Raw genomic sequence first — 18899 nt, forward strand, 5'->3', positions numbered from 1 at the left:
CTTTCCCGCTTTAGAATCTTCAATATTTTTGATAAGCCTAAGGGCCTTCTCACATATTGTTCTGTTGAAAATAAGTGTCCCATCCTCACGGCTAAGGGTGCCTCTGTGAGCGTAATACCAATTCTTCGATCGATCGGGCCAGTCAATAATCGCTGGTACAATACCTCGATCGAGTAGGTCTTGTTCCATCTTCCTCAATTTGGGAATTGCACTCTTGTAACCACCTTGCCCTAGATAATGATGGTACTCCTTCTTCTTGGCGTTGCCTAAGTTGACACGAACCTTGTTTGCACTATTTTTACTCCTATTGTATTCTAGAAATGAGTTCCAGTGATCTCTTAACTTTCGCCAGTCATTAAAATCTAGAGTTCGGCCCTTCTTGATATAGTTCGTATCCAGATTCTTCTTGAAGATCTGAAATTGGGTTGCCATCTTCTTGAGCATCTAGTCTTTAACAACTTTTTCATCAATGCCGTCAGGACGTGTGAAGTGTTTCTTGACATCTGCCCACAACAAATCTTTTTGTGCCTACGGGAGCACATATGGATCATCTTTTTTTAGTGGACTTCCATTCTCGAATGCTGATGGGCACATTGTCCCTTACAATAGCCCCGCATTGACTCACGAACTTTCTAGCGACTTTTTCAGGAGCAATTGGCTGGCCCTCTTCTGTCACTTCGGCGATCTAAAGCCTTCCCTCTATTATCTTTGTACAACCTCGTGGCTTCTTTCGCTTCATCGATTCAGAGGGCTAAAAGTTTAAGATTTGTTAATTAGTACATAGTAATAATCAATATGAAGTTATAGATGGGGTAAAACAATAGAAATGATATATAACTCGCCGAAACCTTCCATCATGGCAATGTCTTGTTCCGCATTGTCATCAACACCATGCTCGAGCTCATCATTTTCATCACCAGACATGTTGAGGAACATGTCCGCTTGGCTACCCTCATCCCCAGTGTAGGTTCTTGGAACATTTGAGCCACTACCGCCAGCAATAATCTGCTCCGTTATATACCTTTCATCCTCTTCGTCTTCCATCTCAACTAATAATGACATTAGTTATACACACATGTAGTCATAGATTATATCAAGTAGTACAATTAAGGTATAAATATGAAATCATAAAACAACCATGAAATAAAAGAAAACTTGTGAAATATACACATGAAACTATACATTAAATTAAACACATGAGTTGAAATATATAATAAATTATATAAAATAAATTTTCTAGAATTGAAATATACACATGAAACCATACATTTAATTATATACACATGAATTGAAATATACAATCTACTAAATATACACATGATTGAAATATACACATTTAAAATAATTTTCTATGAAATTCTATTCTCATAGATTATACTATTTTTAAACATATATACTGATTTATACAATTTTTCTAAGTATTTAAACTAATGTGTACAATTTTCCTAAGTATATTGTCACAAAAAATATCATTAAATTATATATACAACACCTCTACCAAATTTCTACTAAATTATAATAATGTATACTAAATTAAACAAATTTTTCAAGCATTTCTACTAATGTATACTTATTTCTAAGCATTTATACTAAATTATACTAATGTATACTAAATTTCTAAGCATTTCTACTAAATTATACTAAATTATACATATTTTCTAAGTATTATACTAATTTATACTAATTTCTACTAATGTATCTAAATTATATTAATTTTCTAAGCATTTATAAAAAATTATACTAGATTATACTAATTTATATTAATTTTCTAATTAAAAACACAGCTTGTTGCGTCAGCGCCGCACCTCTTCAACGAGAGGGACGGGGCGTGGAGGGACGGCGACAGACGGTGCGCGGGAGGGGGCGGCGGGCTAGGGCACTAGGTGACGACGTGGCAGCGGGGAAGGAGATGGCACTGGGGATGACGACACAAAAGATCTTGGAGGAGACGAGGGACGAGGCGCCTAGGGACGACGCAAAGGGAGCCAGTGTGGTGGTGGTGCGGCGCGCTGGCGAGGGGCGTCAAGGGGCATCGGTGTGCCCTGAGGGTAGCGTCGATAGGGACGCCGTGGAGAAGATGCCAGCCGACGGCGCGACGGACAAGAGGGGGTGATGACGACGTGCGGTGAGGTGTTGATAGGGCCGACCGGCCGAGCGGGGGCAGCGGCGCGGCCGGGGAGGAGGACGGAGAGGCGCGAGGAGTGAAGGTGATGGAATGCTAGGCTGACACTGAACGTCGATGGGGAGGTGCAGCGGTGACGGCCGAGGAGGAGAACAAGAGGCACGATGACGATGGCGCGGAGGAGACGAGGCGACGGATCGACGTCTGTCTAGCGGAGGAAGAAGAAGGGGGCGATGCGATATTTATACCAGGGGCCTTTAGTTCTAGGTGATGTTGCCAATCGAGACTAAAGGACCTTTAGTCCCGGTTGGTATTACCACCTGGGACCAAAGGATGGGTCTTTAGTCCTAAGTCGTTTTACCACCCAGGACTACTGGGGTTCCACGTGCGGAAGATGAAATTGGACCCCTTTAGTCCCAGGTGATATTATAAACCACGACTAAAAGATATTCTCCCTTTTCACTATCCGTGCTATACCAACATTCGATTAAATTGATTTGGTTTTTTTCATACGTTCTAAATTGATTTTGTACTTCTATTATCCAAGAAAAATCGTAATCTTCAATATTTTGAACATGCAAAAATATATTAAATTATTAAATAATTATTTTTACACTTCATTGATAAAAAACTCTTGTAATAAATAATTTGATCATGAAAAAATGTATCGAATTTTTTTAAACCTCACAATAATTTTGAACTTGTTCTTGATGAAAGTCCTCTTTGTATTTCCCGCACAACCGCATAATAATTTAATCGAATAATAATGTGATGAACCCAAAACTCACATAAAGGATGATCATATCTAGTGCATTATATAAATGATTTTTTCACATCACTAAAATATAATAGAAAAGTTCTGATATATGACCATAGAGCATTACATAAAGGTTGACCTTATATAGTGCATTATAATGTAACGTTAAAAAACTTCTTCTTGATGAAAGTTCCATGGTCATGATTATGGTGTAAGTACGGAGCCTCTTCTTTGGCTAGCATGATGTTGGGTCAACTTCAATTGCGAATGGAGGCATACCATCAAACTGATCATAATCATCTGACTAGTCTGTTCTGTGCATGACTCCCACAATTTTTGTTTTACCTGGAATAACTATGTGGCACTTTGGCTCCCATGGTTTTTCTTGATCTTCTGAATTTTTCTTGGATTTGCTAGACATGTTCTTCATGTAGAAAACCTGATGCACATCATTGGCAAGAACGAATGGTTCATCATTGTATCCAGTCTTGGTCAGGTCCACTATTGTCATTCCATACTGATCTTTCGTTACGCCACCTCCAGTCATCTTCACCCATTGGCAATGAAACAGAAGGATGTTCAGCGGTCCGTATTTGAGTTTCCAGATCTCCTCTATGAAACCATAATATGAGTTCTTGCTCCCGTTGTTGTCTATGGCATATATACGGACACCACTATTTTGGTTGGTGCTTTTTCGACCTTGGGATCTTGTGTAAAATGTATAACCATTTATCTTGTAACCTTGTAATTTCACAATTGTGCTAGAAGGTCCTCTAGCTAACCAAGCAAGTTGTTCGTGAATCGTAGAGTTACCCATAAGGTGTTGCCGCAACCAAGAGGAAAAAGTATTCATGTGATGATATATAATCTAGGCATCGGATTTCATTGGGTATTGGGAAAATAGAATATGCTTATGTTCCTTGATATACGGAGCCACAAAGGATGATTGTTGCAGAACAATGAAGTGTGATTTATGGAACAAATCACTACCACTGCTCAAACTTGATTTCCTTCCAAGGGTGCCCTTTCCTCGTAGCCTCCCCTCGTGGCGTGATACTGGAACCCAATCGAATTAATTGAGTCAATAAAATCAATATAAAATTAATAACCTTCTCTATTCCATATCCCTTGGTGATGCTTCCTTCTGAATGGGCGCGATTAAGAACATAGTTTTTAGACTGATATGAACCTCTCGAAAGGCCACATATTGTTTAGGAATACTGAACCGAGAATAGTAATCTCTTTGACTAGATGAACTAGGAGGTGCGTCATAATATTGAAGAAGAATGGTGGAAATACCAACTCAAAACTGACAAGACATTGTACCATATCATTCTGTAGCTTTAGTAGCTTGGTTGGATCGATTGCCTTCTGCGAAATCGCATTGAGAAACATGCATAGCTTTACAAGCGCCTATCATACATTCTCCGGTGGAATACCCCTCAGTGCAACTGGAAGCAACTAGGTTATCAACATGTGGCAGTCATGGATCTTTAGATTTGTGAACTTCTTTTCTTTCATATTTATTATTCCCTTTATATTCGAGGAGTACCCAGATGGAACCTTGATACTATTCATGTAGTCAAACATGATATCCTTCTCTTCCTCGTTGAGAGTGTAACTGGCAAGACGTAAGTAGTGATGTCCTTTATCTCTCTTTTCCGGATGTAGGTCATCTCGTTACTTCATATGTTTCAGGTCCTGTCGTGCTTCGAATGTATCTTTTGACTTCCCATAACAACCCACGAAGCCTAGCACGTTCACACAAAGATTCTTCATCAAGTGCATTATGTCTATTGCATTGCGGATCTCTAGGATTTCCTAATAACGTAACTCTCAAAATATAGACTTCTTCTTCCACATGGGTGCACGTCCATTATCGTCGTTCGGAACAAGTTCGCTACCAAGACCCTTTTCAAAAACTACCCTTACATCCTTTAACATCTGAAATACACGCTTTCCATTACGGTGTGCAGGGTTTTTTTCAATAGTCTAGCATCCCTTTCTTTCTTAACAGGTGGTTAGCAGGAAGAATTCGACGATGACCCATATACATGATCTTCCTACAGTGCTTCAAATAAATGTTGTTTGTGTTGCCTAAATAGTGGGTGCAGGTTTGATATCCCTTGTTTGTCTGTCCTGAAAGGTTACTCAGTACAGGCCAATCATTGATGGTTATGAACAACAATGCTTGTAGGTCAAAGCTCTCTTGTTTATTCTCATCACATACACGTACACCTTCTTCCTTCCAGAGCAGTAAATATTCATCAACCAACGGTCTTAAGTACACATCAATGTCGTTGCCGGGTTGTTTTGGGCTTTGGATAAGCACTGGCATCATAATGAACTTCCGCTTCATTCACAGTCAAGGAGGAAGGTTGAACATACATAGAGTCACAGGCCAAGTACTATGACCACTACTCAACTCACCAAATGGATTGAATCCATCAGTACTTAAACCAAACCTTATATTCCTTGCATCCCTTTCAAAGTCCAGGAATGCTGTATCAATTGATCTCCACTGGGCCCCATCAACAGGGTGTCTCAGTATGTCATCTTGCTTACGTTCTTCTTTGTGCTGCCGCATCAACTTGGCATTCGTATTGTTTCTGAATAAACGCTTCAAACGTGGTATTATAGGGAAATACCACATCACCTTCGTGGGAACTCTCTTCTTGGGAGGCTGCCCCTCAACATGCCTGATCTTATACCGCAGTGCTCCGTACACAAGACAAGTGTCCAATTTCTCGTATTCATCACCACGATAGAGGATACAGTCATTAGGGCATGCATGTATTTTCTGAACCTCCAATCCTAGAGGACAAACAACCTGTTTAGCTTCATATGTTGTGGACGGCAATTCATTATTCTCGGGAAGCATGTTCTTTACAACTTTCAATATCCCCTGAAATGCCTTATCGGATACACCATTTTTTTATCTTCCATTGCAGCATTTCCAGTATGGTACCCAGCTTTTTATACCCCTCCTTGCAATCTGGGTACAACAATTTTTTTGATCATCTATCATACACTGCAACTTTTCTGATTCCTCTCAGTTTTGCAGTCTTTCTATGCATCCCGTAGCACCTGACCAAGATCATCAGTAGGACCATCTTCTGCAAACTCTTCTTCATCAGCCTCACCCATTGTAGTATCTGCAGAAACTTGGCCTGCAATCCAGTCCGGAATGTTGTTATCATCCTCCTCTTCTTCGTCATTTTCCATTATAACCCCTCTTTCGCCGTGCTTCGTCCAAACCAAATAGTTAGGCATAAAACCGTATCTAAACAAGTGGCTGTGAGGAGTCCCCCAGAAAGAGTAGTCCTTCTTGTTACTGCATTGGAACATCGACAACATATAAATCCTTTATCTGACTTGTTGGCTTTGGCCACTTCGAGAAAATAATGCAAGCCATGAACGAACTCCTTGGTCCATCAGTCCACGTTGTACATCCATTGCCGGTCCATCTGCATCGTATTACGTGAAAAATAGACATACGTATTAGATAAACAACTTGGTCAATGTTGATAATTTACACCAATTAACCATAAAAACAATTCGGAAGAAATTGCACCTGTTAACCTTCATATCATTCACTAGGTCGATAAAAAGAAAAATGTTAGAATTCTGAACTAGACAATAAAAATATATATACACTAAATCTTATATATGCTCCATAGTGGATTTCACGTAGTCAATAATTCTAAAATAATGGTACAACATAGTAGAATATTCGCCCTCCAAGCCATCTCTGCACATGACTCAATTTTCTCTGAAGTCTATGGAGAGTCACCTCTGCTCCTCCAGTACCAGAAAATAATGGTAGAACAAAAGATCTTCAAGTTCACATACTCTAGCTAAATATCATAAAGGAATCTTGAAATATTGTCCGAACATTTTTTTGAGCAAGTGGTATATTTTCATAATAGAAGTATGGTGGCACAATAGCTTGTCCAGGCAAAAGACATGTTCACTGAACATGGCCCATTTTGGCAAGCCAAAACCAACCACAAACTGATAGGTCAAGGTCAGTGAACAAATTTCCACCTGAACATGTTATTGGGCCCCCATACTTCTATTATAAAAATGTGGCTCCAAAAGGTGTTTGGAAAATTATTTTAATATTCTTTTATGATACTCAGCCAGAGTTTGTGGACTTGAAGTTCTTCTGTTCTACCATTATTTTAGGATTCTTGACTCCGTGAAGTCTATTATGGAGCGTATGTAGTTTTTAGTGTATCTTTGTTGTGCTGTTTCACAATTCTAGCATTAAGTTGATCGGTGTAATTTTCATGTCACTCTAATTGAACATGCAAACTATCCAAAAAATTGTAGCAATGACCAAATTATATTTCTTACACCTACAATTTATTTACCTCTATTTTATTGCAATGACTAAATATTAAAAATACATTTACTCTATTTTTTCCCATACCTAATATTGATCAAGATATTTATCTAATACGAATCATATATAACAAGCAAGCTATCTAGCTCAAAAACATGTATAAATAAAAAATTCTCTCCATTATCCCTCATTCTAAAAAACTTATTTTTCTTTATCTCTAAAGCATAAAACAAAGCATAATAACAATAAATGAAGGGAGGATGAAGTAGCTAACACTTACAATACCTTTGATGAGTTAAATTCCCAAGAAATTGAAGAAAAAAATCGGGCAACACCTCCCTAAGCTTGCTTGGTCGCCATGGAGAAGGAACCCGAAGCTCTCGGTCTCAGTGGCTCAGGCTCGGGGAGGAAGAAGCTGATTTTTATAGACAAAGCGTTTAATCCCGGTTGGTAACTCCAACCGGGACTAAATGCCATCCATTTAGTCCTGGTTATATTTACCAACCGGGAATAAAGATTTAGTCCCGGTTGGTAAATTTAACCAGGACTAAATGGATGGCCTTTAGTCCCGGTTGGTGTTTTCAACCGGGACTAAACGCCCCACCAGATTTCCTCGTCCCCACTAGCCGTTACAACCGGGACTAAATGGGGCATTTTAATCCTGGTTGATATTACCAATTCGGACTGAAGCTCCCGTTGTCGGTGGCCGTCCGTGGTGGCCGTTCACTAGTGGAAAAGTGAGCATTAGTCCCGGTTGGAGAGACGCATAGGTCTCGAAAATTCAACCAGGACTAATCTTTTGAGACTAAAGGCTCCCATCTTTAGTCTCGGGTATTTCACCTAGGACTAAAGAAGGTCTTTAGTCCCAGACCAACCGGGACTAAAAAGGTTAAAAAATAAAAAAATGGACCACCCCCACCTACGGCAGCTCGCCCGTGCCAGCCGCCCGCCCCAGCTCGCCTGCTCGCACCGGCCGCCGAGAGCTGCGCCAGCTCGCCCGCCCGCGTCGGCCGCTCGCTCGTGTCGGCCAACCGCCTACCCACACTGGCGCTCGCCCGCCCGCCCCAGCTTGCCCGCCCACGCCGGCCGCCGGGAGCCGCGCTAGCTCACCCGCCCGAGGCCGGCCCACACCGCTCGTGGCCCCCGCCACTCCGCTTGGAAGAAAGGGAGTGGAGGAGGAGAGAAGATAAGGAAGAAGAGAAAGAGTGCTGCCTGCACAAGATAAGGGAAAAATGGAGAGGAGGAGAGAAGATAAGGTGGAGAGAAAGGGGGACTGCGTGAAAAGATTAGTCCCGATTGGTAAAGGGAAGCCTTTAGTCCCGGTTGGTGTTTTCAACCGGGACTAAAAGGCCTACCAGATTTTCTCATCCCACTACCCTTTAGTCCCGGTTGATATTACCAACCGAGACTAAAGCTCCCGTCATCGGTGGCTATCGGTGGTGGCCGTTTGATCCGGGACTAAAGGCCCTTTAGTTCCGGGTCCAAAAACGATCGGGACTAAAAATGTTGGATGGAAGGTCTCTTCTCTACTAGTGGCCTGACCCGTCCCAGGTCCAAAAAGTGTCGAGACATGTTACGCTGGATGGAGCTTTAGTCCCGATCAAAAAGTATCGAGGCATATTACGCTGGATGGAAGGTCTATTGTCTACCGGTGTTTCCCAACCCAACTCAACTCAGCTGTTCATTGTTTTGACAGTAGGGGTGTTGCACAAAGCTACTTGGTTTTGCTAGTTTTCTGAAAGCTAATTGATCACTACAGTCTCTCGTTGTGCATTAGCGTTCTCATTTTGGTTCTTTCTCATTTCGCTCATGTATGCGCGAAGCAGATCCTTTGTTTGAGGATTCTTGTTGATAAATTGGGCTGCTTCGTTGTGTGGTGTGGTGTGTGTGTGGTGTGTGTGGTGCGTGTCTTTGTTTGTTTTTTTGTGTGTTGATAGCTTTGTTCCATGGATCGGAGTGCCAAGTTGGCGAAACTAGGCTAGGCCAGTGAAGTTCGATTCAGAGATTGAAAACGTAGTCCGATGCTAGGCTAGTAACGTTCTGAACTCTTTTCTTTCTTTCCCTTGACCTTACAAATTGGCTCAGCCGTTTTATTTTCATTTTCTTTTCCTTGCCTTTTTAAATTAGCTTAGCCGTTTTTCATTTCTTTCTTCTTTCACACTTTGCTTTTCTTATTTTAGAAAGCCCCGCAAATATTTTCAAAGCAAGAATCCAATGTTCTAGCACAGCTTTGACATTCACAACAATCCAACAAATTCTCGTTTGGCTGGAAAAATGGAATGTGTTCCATGTTTCGTCACCCCATCTCTCATATGCATAAACGTAAGGATTTGGAATCATCGTATAAAAGTTCACGGGATGGGATCAACTCAAGATACCGAGATCTCTCTCCTTAAATCATACAATTCTTATTTTCAGAACTTGGTTGGTTAGCTTCCAATTTTTGTCTAGCCAAAATCAAAGTATGTCAAAATTAAGATAAGAAATTTAGATGTTCACTTGATTTAAACTAAAATACGACGACCAATACTTTTTTCACAACCAAATGTCCCCAACGTGCTCACAGCTCCGCCTTTCAAAGGTTATCATTATCATTGTTTCTTTCTAGGTTTATTCAAAAAAGGTTTCTTTTCTAGGAAAGAGATTGCTGCCACAAGTTATTGTAAAGGCCTCCAGTAACGGAATGCCCTGGACCGCTACACGCTACTCGCTCCTCATCCATTCGAGTGAGAAGGCAAGGCGGTCCCCAAATTCCAGCAGCAGCAGTAGCTAAGCAAAGCAATGGCGCTCTCCTGCGGCTTACTCGCCGGCGCCCGGGCGGCAGCCTTCCCTTCCCTCCCCTCCTCCGCCGCTCTCCTCCGGCGCCGACGCTGCCCGCCAGCAGTTGCCGTGGATCCACTCCCGCACGCCGAGCGATGGCGCCGCGGCCTCCGCTTCTGCTGCGCTTCGTCCTCGTCATCATCGCCTCCGCTGCCGCCGGCGCCGCCCGAGGAGCCCGAAGACTACGAGGTGCGGGCACTTCTTCTTTCTCCTCTTGGGTTTGGGTCTCCTCTGCGTTCTAGTAGTTTATTACCGAGCGACCCCGCTGGATTGTTATGCTTGCGGCTGCATTTCGGTAAACAAATCTTGACTGAACCCCTGCGGTCGCGGAGGTGCTTTAAGTCAGATGACCGTAGGGCAGTAGGCGGCTATCCTCTTTGATTCTACTGTTTCGAATCGAGTGGCATTTACTAGTAGTGGTTATAGCTGATGCTCATTCCTTAGATTTCAGTCTGATCTAGAAATGTACTCCCTCTATCCGATGAAGAGTGCAATTGTAGTGTTTTTCAGACAGTGACCTTGGTACCGTTATTAATTAGCGGAGTTAATCTATTCAGGCAGCTGCCTTTCCTTTTTTGCTGGCGTAAATCACCGCATGCAAGGTATTTAAGGCTGGCAAATATGTTTTCGCCACTTGATTATGCATGTGAAGTAGGCTCCACCTGTGATCCAATTCTAAGATTGCACTCTTTGAGGGATTTTTTTCAAATGCGAGAATTGCAGTTTTCATGGGATGGAGAGAGTAGTTTGATGACAGCGAAATAAACATTATGAAATGAAATTTTGATAATGTGCCTTACATCAACAGCAACATGCAAGCTGCAACTGTTCTCTAGCTTCTCAGTGAAAACTCGCATGAATGAGTTTCCATAAAATAGACAACCAGGTACTGGCCATGAATCAATCCAGTCAAACTTGGCTGCAGATAAATAGCATAGAACACAACGCTTGATGGTGGTCCTACATGTAAAAAATAATGAAGGGATATTAAGTTCTATGTAAAGCATAGGACTTGCTTTTGTTTCCAGTCTTCAAAAGTATGCTATGCTAGCTTCTAGTATGAAATATATGATTAGTTTTCTGCAACTAGTGAGTCAGGGAATTTTTGTTCTAGTGAGAGAAAGCTCAGCTTATGGACATGCAGCATATTATAATTTCATCTGCATTTTCCACCCGTATATAATACTTGGATAAAACTTGAAGAACAGGATCCCTGAGAGGAACAATACAGCTGTTTAGGTCATAAAATTTTATCTGTCAAACTTGCAATTTATTTTCATCAAAGAATGCAACTACCATATGGTGGACGGTGCATAACTGCTTATACAAGTAATTTGTTAACCTAATTTTAGTGACACAGAGTTTTCCTTGCACGGGTATATAACTTCTGCTTACCAATTTATTCCCATTCATCAGTAAGCTACTTGTTGATAGAGATCTCTGCATCCTTGTGTACGAGTTCTTGGCACAGTATTCGTGTTGCTTGCATGTGTATTATGCTGCGGTTGGTGGTTGCTAGTAAGTCCTATGCAGTCACTAATGCATTTTTGTTTCACTAAAATTTCAGCTACTGGACACAACAGGGAATTGTGACCCGTTATGCTCAGTTGATGAAGTTAGCTCACAGTACTTAGGAGAAAACTACAAACCAAAAAATGATCTTCTGAAAGCTTTTACTATCTTTGCAACAGCATTGGCTGGGGCAGCTGCAATAAATCATTCCTGGGTTGCTGCTAATCAGGTCAGTTAAGTCCTTGCATCTTGTTCAGTCATTTCCCTCTTTTATCAGTCCAACTATGTGTGGTAATATAATGATTATTGTGGACAGAGTTCAATCATTTCCTTTTTTTTTTGTTATGCATACAGTAGTAATGATTATTTTGCAAACATTGTTGAAATATTTCCTTTTGCAGGACGCTGCAATGGTGTTGGTTTTTGCTATTGGCTATGCAGGTATTATTTTTGAAGAGTCACTTGCATTTAACAAAAGTGGAGTTGCATTATTGATGGCTGCCTGCCTATGGGTTATCAGAAGCATTGGGGTAAGCTACTCTGTAAAACAATCTTCGAGACTTCTTCATAAACAACAACTTCTAGACGTCAGCAGCTATCCTAAAATTCAAGTTATCAATCATTTGTTTTAAAGCTCATTTGTATTATCTTGATTATCATTGGTTGAGCATATAGGGCGTGTCTATTAAACTTTGCTAGTGAGTGTCTATTTAAAGTGTCAACATTTTAACAGAGGGAGAGATTACAATTTTGTTTTCTGCTGAAATTATCCATTTAAGCATTTTTTTATGATATTCTCCAATTGGCCTCTATTCTTACCTATTTTTCTGCTGGATGTAGGCTCCCTCGATTGACATAGCTGTTGAAGAGTTGAATCATACAACTACTGAAGTCAGTGAAATAGTGTTTTTCTTGCTTGGTGCAATGACCATTGTAGAGATTGTTGATGCTCATCAAGGTTTCAAGTTGGTGACTGATAATATATCTACTCGAAGCCCTAAAACTCTTGTGTGGGTGGTGAGATTTTTTAACATACACTTTACTCATTGAGCTGTGCATGCGCTTTGTATGATTACCAAAGAGTCAACTAAAGAAACTGTTTTGCCCGTGGTGTACTAACAGGATTGCTGCACAGAAATACGATAGCGTTTCTTTGAGATTAAGAATCTTCATTTAACTAACTATCAGTCCAGATAGAAATTCTTTTAATGGAGTCCCAGAAAGATCACCAGTTTTGTATCTAGGGATGTTTAGTTTTGACTAGCTTCTATATAGTGACCTTGATATGGCTACTTTATTGATGAATGAACTGCAAGAGGTAGATGGGATCTCGCCGCACGCTGGAGGCTCTGAGAGTATCCAACTACTTCCTGCTTGATTGCAAAAGAATCTGCCGTGCTTCTTATAAAGAACCCGGGCCTAACGAACCTCCTAATGATATCTTAAGTGTTTCCCAAGAACTTAACAAACCGACTAACAAACTAACCCAAATATCTATTCCAAACTTCAGCCACTTTCAGCTGATCGCTTCTTCATCCTGCGCTGGAACTTAGCACCAAAGAACTTGTCCGTAACAGACCTAGTGTTGATCACCTTCTGTTTAGTTGTTCAGTCCAGATACATGCTTTCCAGTACAGACACATGCAAGACCTGACCTAACATGAACACACTTCACTTAAAAGATCTTTGGACTTCTAACCTTGAATTGAATCCATAGGAATTCTTATGCTGACAAGAAGTTCCACCCATTCCTTTTCTACTATACTGTGTTTCGCTCTATGACTGCTTTGTATACATAGGGGGATGTCTTCTCCCCGTGGTTGAGATTTTTTTAAAACTTACATTACTATTGCTTTCTCTTTTATTTTTCGGATCGAGCCTTTACCCCATTTCCATTTACAAAACGGAAGTACCTACTACAATGATTACATCAGAGATAGAAAGGGCAAAAGAACCAGAGTCTTAAATTCTTAATTATCTCAATGTTTGTGAATGTTCTTGGGTTTCTCTCTAGCCTAACCCTACTTGCTTGGGACCAAGGCTTTGTTGCTGCTGTTGTTGTTAGACTTTTAATTTTTCTTCCCCGACATATCTAGCTTAGTCTATTTTAATGAAGAATGCTAGTTTGGTGCCTATAGCTTCCTGCGTTCCCATTTGCACTGTTCCATAAGTACAAAAGAGAAAATTGTGGCTGTAATGACTAATGAGTTTATTCGAGCTATGTAGACTGACCAAATTCAAGATGAGCAATGCGCATTGTGCAATATTTGGTGCAGTACAGGGCAGATGGATTTGAATTTTACAATTTTTGGTGATCAAATCTTGCTTCCCCAAATACTTTGCACTATGTCCATCCCAATACCCTTTTTCCACAATTTTGCCCTTACGACATACTCTAGTCATTATTTGTGCAGTTTAATTTGGACCAGACAATTAAGCATGGATTATGCAGGCACATATACTTACATAAAATAGGAAATTAAGAATTAGTTGCCCCTGTCATGTCCTGCTCATTAGGACCCATCTGGCGGAAGACATCTCAACACAGCACCTCCCTTGGGTGGGTACACCAGGCCCAGGCTGGGTTTGGGAGATTAGATTAGACTAGATTCCTGTCTCCCTATCCCTTATGGTGCAGCTGCTGGACAACAACACAATGGTCACACAACTTGTATTCATGGTCATGGCCACCTAAAGTATGCACGTGACACCCCCACCAACTACCTTGAACTATTAATTTGTTTTTTTTATTGTGAAACTGTTTAATATCCTGCTATACTTTTTAATGATAAATTCTTTACCTTTTCAGATTGGTATAGTAACTTTCTTCGTGAGTGCGATCCTTGACAACTTGACATCCACTATTGTGATGGTGTCGTTGCTTCGGAAACTGGTACCTCCATCAGAATACAGAAAGTATGATTTTTGTCAACTCACCTGTTATATCTGCACATGATCTAGTAATATTCTGACTATTTTGTCATTATTTTTGCTCATCATGATCATATCCTTGCACCACTATACATATGTTCGTTTTATGCTTGCTCTGTATCTGGTAACATATAAGGTGTCGCGCCCAGCAGGTTTGAGTGATGACGATGGGGTTAACAAGGTCAAGCTGTCCAGGGACATCCCTGTGCCCCTGCCTCCTCTGACCCTTACTAAGACATGGGTCAGTGCAGCCCCTTCCTGTTCCCCGGGATTGTGGTCCCCTTGGGCAGGTTGACCTAATGCCTGAAATGGAACTAAAATTGTTGGAACTCTTCTATGCCATTTTTCCAATATTTTGTAGTGTGTAGCAGCAACCCAATATTTTTCTTGGCATATGTGTCTAGTTAGAGATGTCAGCTGAGATTGTTAGGGCTCAGGTCTGCAAAGAAAAAAGGAGTGAACAATTCTTATTTGGCACCTATATTCGGCGATAAATAAGGATTTTTCGCTCATTTTTTGTTGTGTTGGTTTTAGCCCAATCCATTGTAGTTTGCGTACTTGCACGAAGTGGGTTGTTGGTTCTAGTTTTTTTCATTTAATGTTAGATCATGGCAATAGAGGTGGACACAACTCAGTGCAACCTGCTGAAGACTTGATTACTGAGGTTATATGGTTGCTATTGTAATGGGTCTGGCTGTAATATTTTTTTTCTCTTAATACAAAGATATGCAGACCTCCCACGTCTTTGAGAAAAAAAGGTGGACGCACCATTAATGTTTGATCTAAAGAAATTTTTATTCCCTAACTTCATCCATAAATAGTTTGTAGGAATGCTATTGACCTTCTTGAGTTAGTAAAACATTGGCTTATTGGGACAGATTGTTAGGTGCTGTTGTTGTAATAGCAGCGAATGCTGGCGGTGCATGGACACCAATTGGTGATGTGACAACCACTATGTTGTGGATTCATGGTCAGCTTACAACATTGAAAATAATGCAGGTGAGCTTTTTGCAACTGTTCTTGTGTACTGCAATATGCCTACACAAATAAATTTCCTTACATTTTGGTGCACTCTACTCTCTTGTATACTTTAAGGTTTTATTGACCTTTCATGCTATATTGTTCTTTCTTTAGTTGTTAATGAACAGTATTTGTCAAGATTTTAATCACTGCGATCAATCCAAAATTTCATAGATCAAATGATACCTGTCTTTTTATGTGTGGGAGTCGTAAATACTTTTCTTGAACACACAGGACAGCTGTGTGTATAAAATATTAGTAACTTGCTTTATTTGAAGTGGAGAACATATAGACTTGTCTGCAGAAGATGCTACTAAAGGATAAAATATTAGTAACTTGCTTTATTTTATCTCTCTATTTCTCTCTCCAGAAAAATTCTCTATTTCCAGATTCATTGTATTTTGCCAAGTGTCTACATCGTTTTACCCAACACAGTAGTATGCCACTCTAACCTGTTTGAAATTCCTCATAGAGATACATGTATTCCTCTTCCATGGTGTAAATATTAGGTGACTGGTTTAGATCAATATAGTTTACTGAGTTCCATGATACCCATGCTTGCATTACATATTCACTGCACATACTGTTATGATTTATGAAAATGACATCGCCTGGTGGATCTGATGACTCAAGTTTGAAGAGTTAGCATCATGTTAGTTTACTGATGATGTGGTTGCTTATACAAAAGGTCATTTTTCTTTGAAATAATTTTTGGTATCTGATCTTTGTAGGGAAACTGGTTGCTATATATTGATTCACATTTCCATTATTTACTTGTTTAATAGGATAGAGCCTCACCCATTATTGTGGTGGTTCCATTTATTTTCTGCATACCACTTGAGCAAAACACTGCTTCGTTTGATCGTGAAATAATCTGCTTGGCTTATGATCTTGCAGGGCTTGTTTATTCCCTCAGTTGTTTCATTGGCAGTTCCACTGGCTCTGATGTCCCTAACCAGGTTGTTAACCATGTTAACTACTGACAACTTATGATATATGAAATGGAACAGTTTTAACCGTGCCTGATTTAACACTTTGTATGCATTGCAAATAGTGAAGCGAATGGATCATCTCAGAAATCCTCCAGCCTGTCATCAGAACAGATGGCTCCTCGGGGACAACTTGTATTGGCTGTCGGAGTTGGAGCTTTAGTGTTTGTCCCAGTCTTTAAATCTCTCACCGGTCTGCCACCTTTCATGGGTATGCTGCTTGGTCTTGGGATTCTCTGGATCCTGACTGATGCAATACATTATGGAGACTCTGAAAGGCAGCGACTAAAAGTTCCACAGGCACTGTCACGGATTGATTCACAAGGAATTTTGTTCTTCTTAGGTATCCTTTTATCGGTTGGCAGGTAATCCTTCAACAACACCCCCCCCCCCCCCCCCCCCCCCCCCCCCCCCCCCCCACACACACACACACACCCAAAAAAAAAAAAATTCAGAAATGCGTACACCACTGAAAATTCTACACATTTGGTAAACAGAATTGTTAATATTCAAACTATAGTCTCAAAAAAAGAGAAAAACTACAGGACTATATGCTCTGGTGCCGTGGTAAGGTAATTAACTAAATGTAATGTACCTTTACACTTATGAACTGCTACGAGCTTATGATGTTAGTGTAACTAAAAAGCACCTGTCTTGTTATTTGCACTCTAGTCCATTACCAATCAGATGTTCTTCATTTTCTAATAGTTTTTCTCTCTTTTGGCACTAGCTTGGAATCTGCTGGGATTTTGAGGCAATTAGCAAATTATCTTGATGCCAATATTCCAAATGCTGATCTTATTGCTAGTGCAATTGGTGTGGCATCAGCACTTATAGACAATGTTCCACTTGTTGCTGCAACGATGGGAATGTATGACCTGACTGCGTATCCTCAAGATTCGGACTTCTGGCAGCTTATTGCATTCTGTGCTGGTACTGGCGGTTCAATGCTTATCATTGGCTCTGCAGCAGGAGTTGCTTTTATGGGAATGGAAAAAGTGGATTTCTTTTGGTATATTCGCAAGGTAATCTTCTGTTTTATTCAAATATGAAGAGGAGCTAGGTAACAGCATAATGACAATACCATATACTGCAGAATTTTTTTCTTCATGCGCTATTAGCCATCTGAATCAAAGTGCATTTTCCTATGTTTCCCTGATAAAATGTTGAATCCAGTCTGTATGCTGCTATTATACCTATGTTTCCCTGATAAACTGTTATACTGCAGTCCACTTCTTTGTATAAACATATTAAAGTATAGTATGGTTGAACTGATTCTTTTCCCTTATTACTTTTTACTGTATCACACATAGTTATACTTTGTTTATACTTTGGTACATGAAATATAAATGATGTTGGAAATGTATGGCATCATGGCAACATAAGGTCAATTTCTTAATAGAAACAAAGCTTTATTCAAATTTAAGCTCTGGTCTTCTACAGTTGTAGCATCAGTCTACTTGATCAATGCATCAGTTGTAGTATATATATGAATATACTATTGCCTCCTGTTGCTGACTAAAGGTTACATCTAACTTCCATGATAGTTTTGTGCTTATTGCTAGAGATGAAACATTCTTAGTTGCTAGAGATGAAACATTCTTAGTTGAGTTATTTTGCCCGTAGGTTCGCTCCATATTCTAGTAAACAATTATTCATCTTTTCATGTTCCATTTTGTGTTTGCAGGTGAGCGGGTTTGCCCTTGCAGGTTATGCAGCGGGTATAATTTCGTATCTAGTTGGTCAAAATCTCAATTTCTCCCTTCCCACATCACTAGCTGAGATCCCATTTATTCCTGGCTCATAGAAGGTTGGTCTTGTACTCCTAGTAAAAGGCGTGAGCGGCACGCACGTGTCTAAAAAGATATTGTAACTAATTGTGAATATCAAAGCTTAAAAATACACTTCATTGATTTAAATGATAGATGCGGAGAGACCGCATGTAATCCTTCATTATTTGGAACAACCACAAAAAGGTATTTCAAAACATGGACGTTTGCTCTGCATCTTTGCGAAGCTCGGGAATCAACACGCATAGCAATCAACAAACGTTAGATATCGTCATCTTTCTCACACATGGAGTAGAAATACTTAAAAGTAACCTCATACGCATGAATGTTTTATGTTTGTAATATATTTCATACTAAATAAGAATTCTAAAGAGACATATTCTATCCAAAATCATTCATCAAACATGCAATTGACCAAGAACTGGCAGGTCAGGCGCTCTCTAACCACAACGCTCCCTGCAGCGTTACACTATCAATATATTTCTATGCTTCCAACACGTCCTTATACACAATGTTCTTAGTTCTCTTACCAGAAGGATCAGCATCAATGTTAGGTTTGGCCAAAACCCACGTAGTATTTCATGCAACACCTCTAGACAATGCAATGTAT

At 40.2% G+C, this 18899-nt stretch overlaps 1 protein-coding gene across 1 annotated transcript; it reads left to right on the forward strand.

Annotated features, from left to right (window-relative positions):
• The first annotated feature begins 9932 nt into the window (after nt 1-9932).
• On the forward strand, nt 9933-18455 carry LOC117843704 (sodium/proton antiporter 2). The gene is made up of 10 exons (XM_034724378.2): nt 9933-10236; nt 11615-11788; nt 11961-12089; nt 12400-12576; nt 14369-14475; nt 15369-15489; nt 16408-16469; nt 16565-16864; nt 17230-17524; nt 18187-18455. Exons 1-10 carry the CDS (start codon nt 10009-10011, stop codon nt 18304-18306), a joined length of 1713 nt encoding a protein of 570 aa, XP_034580269.1. The 5' UTR covers nt 9933-10008; the 3' UTR covers nt 18307-18455.
• The last annotated feature ends 444 nt before the right edge of the window (nt 18456-18899 follow it).

This window comes from Setaria viridis, chromosome 2 (assembly GCF_005286985.2).
Source record: "Setaria viridis chromosome 2, Setaria_viridis_v4.0, whole genome shotgun sequence".
Taxonomy (NCBI): domain Eukaryota; kingdom Viridiplantae; phylum Streptophyta; class Magnoliopsida; order Poales; family Poaceae; genus Setaria; species Setaria viridis.

Bases quoted from the DNA above. Each gene is read 5' to 3' on its own strand.
- LOC117843704 (XM_034724378.2), top strand. From the start codon at position 10,009: ATGGCGCTCTCCTGCGGCTTACTCGCCGGCGCCCGGGCGGCAGCCTTC. The intron at 14,476-15,368 runs GTATGATTTTTG...TTATTGGGACAG, and splicing joins CCTCCATCAGAATACAGAAA to ATTGTTAGGTGCTGTTGTTG. The intron at 17,525-18,186 runs GTAATCTTCTGT...TTGTGTTTGCAG, and splicing joins TCTTTTGGTATATTCGCAAG to GTGAGCGGGTTTGCCCTTGC.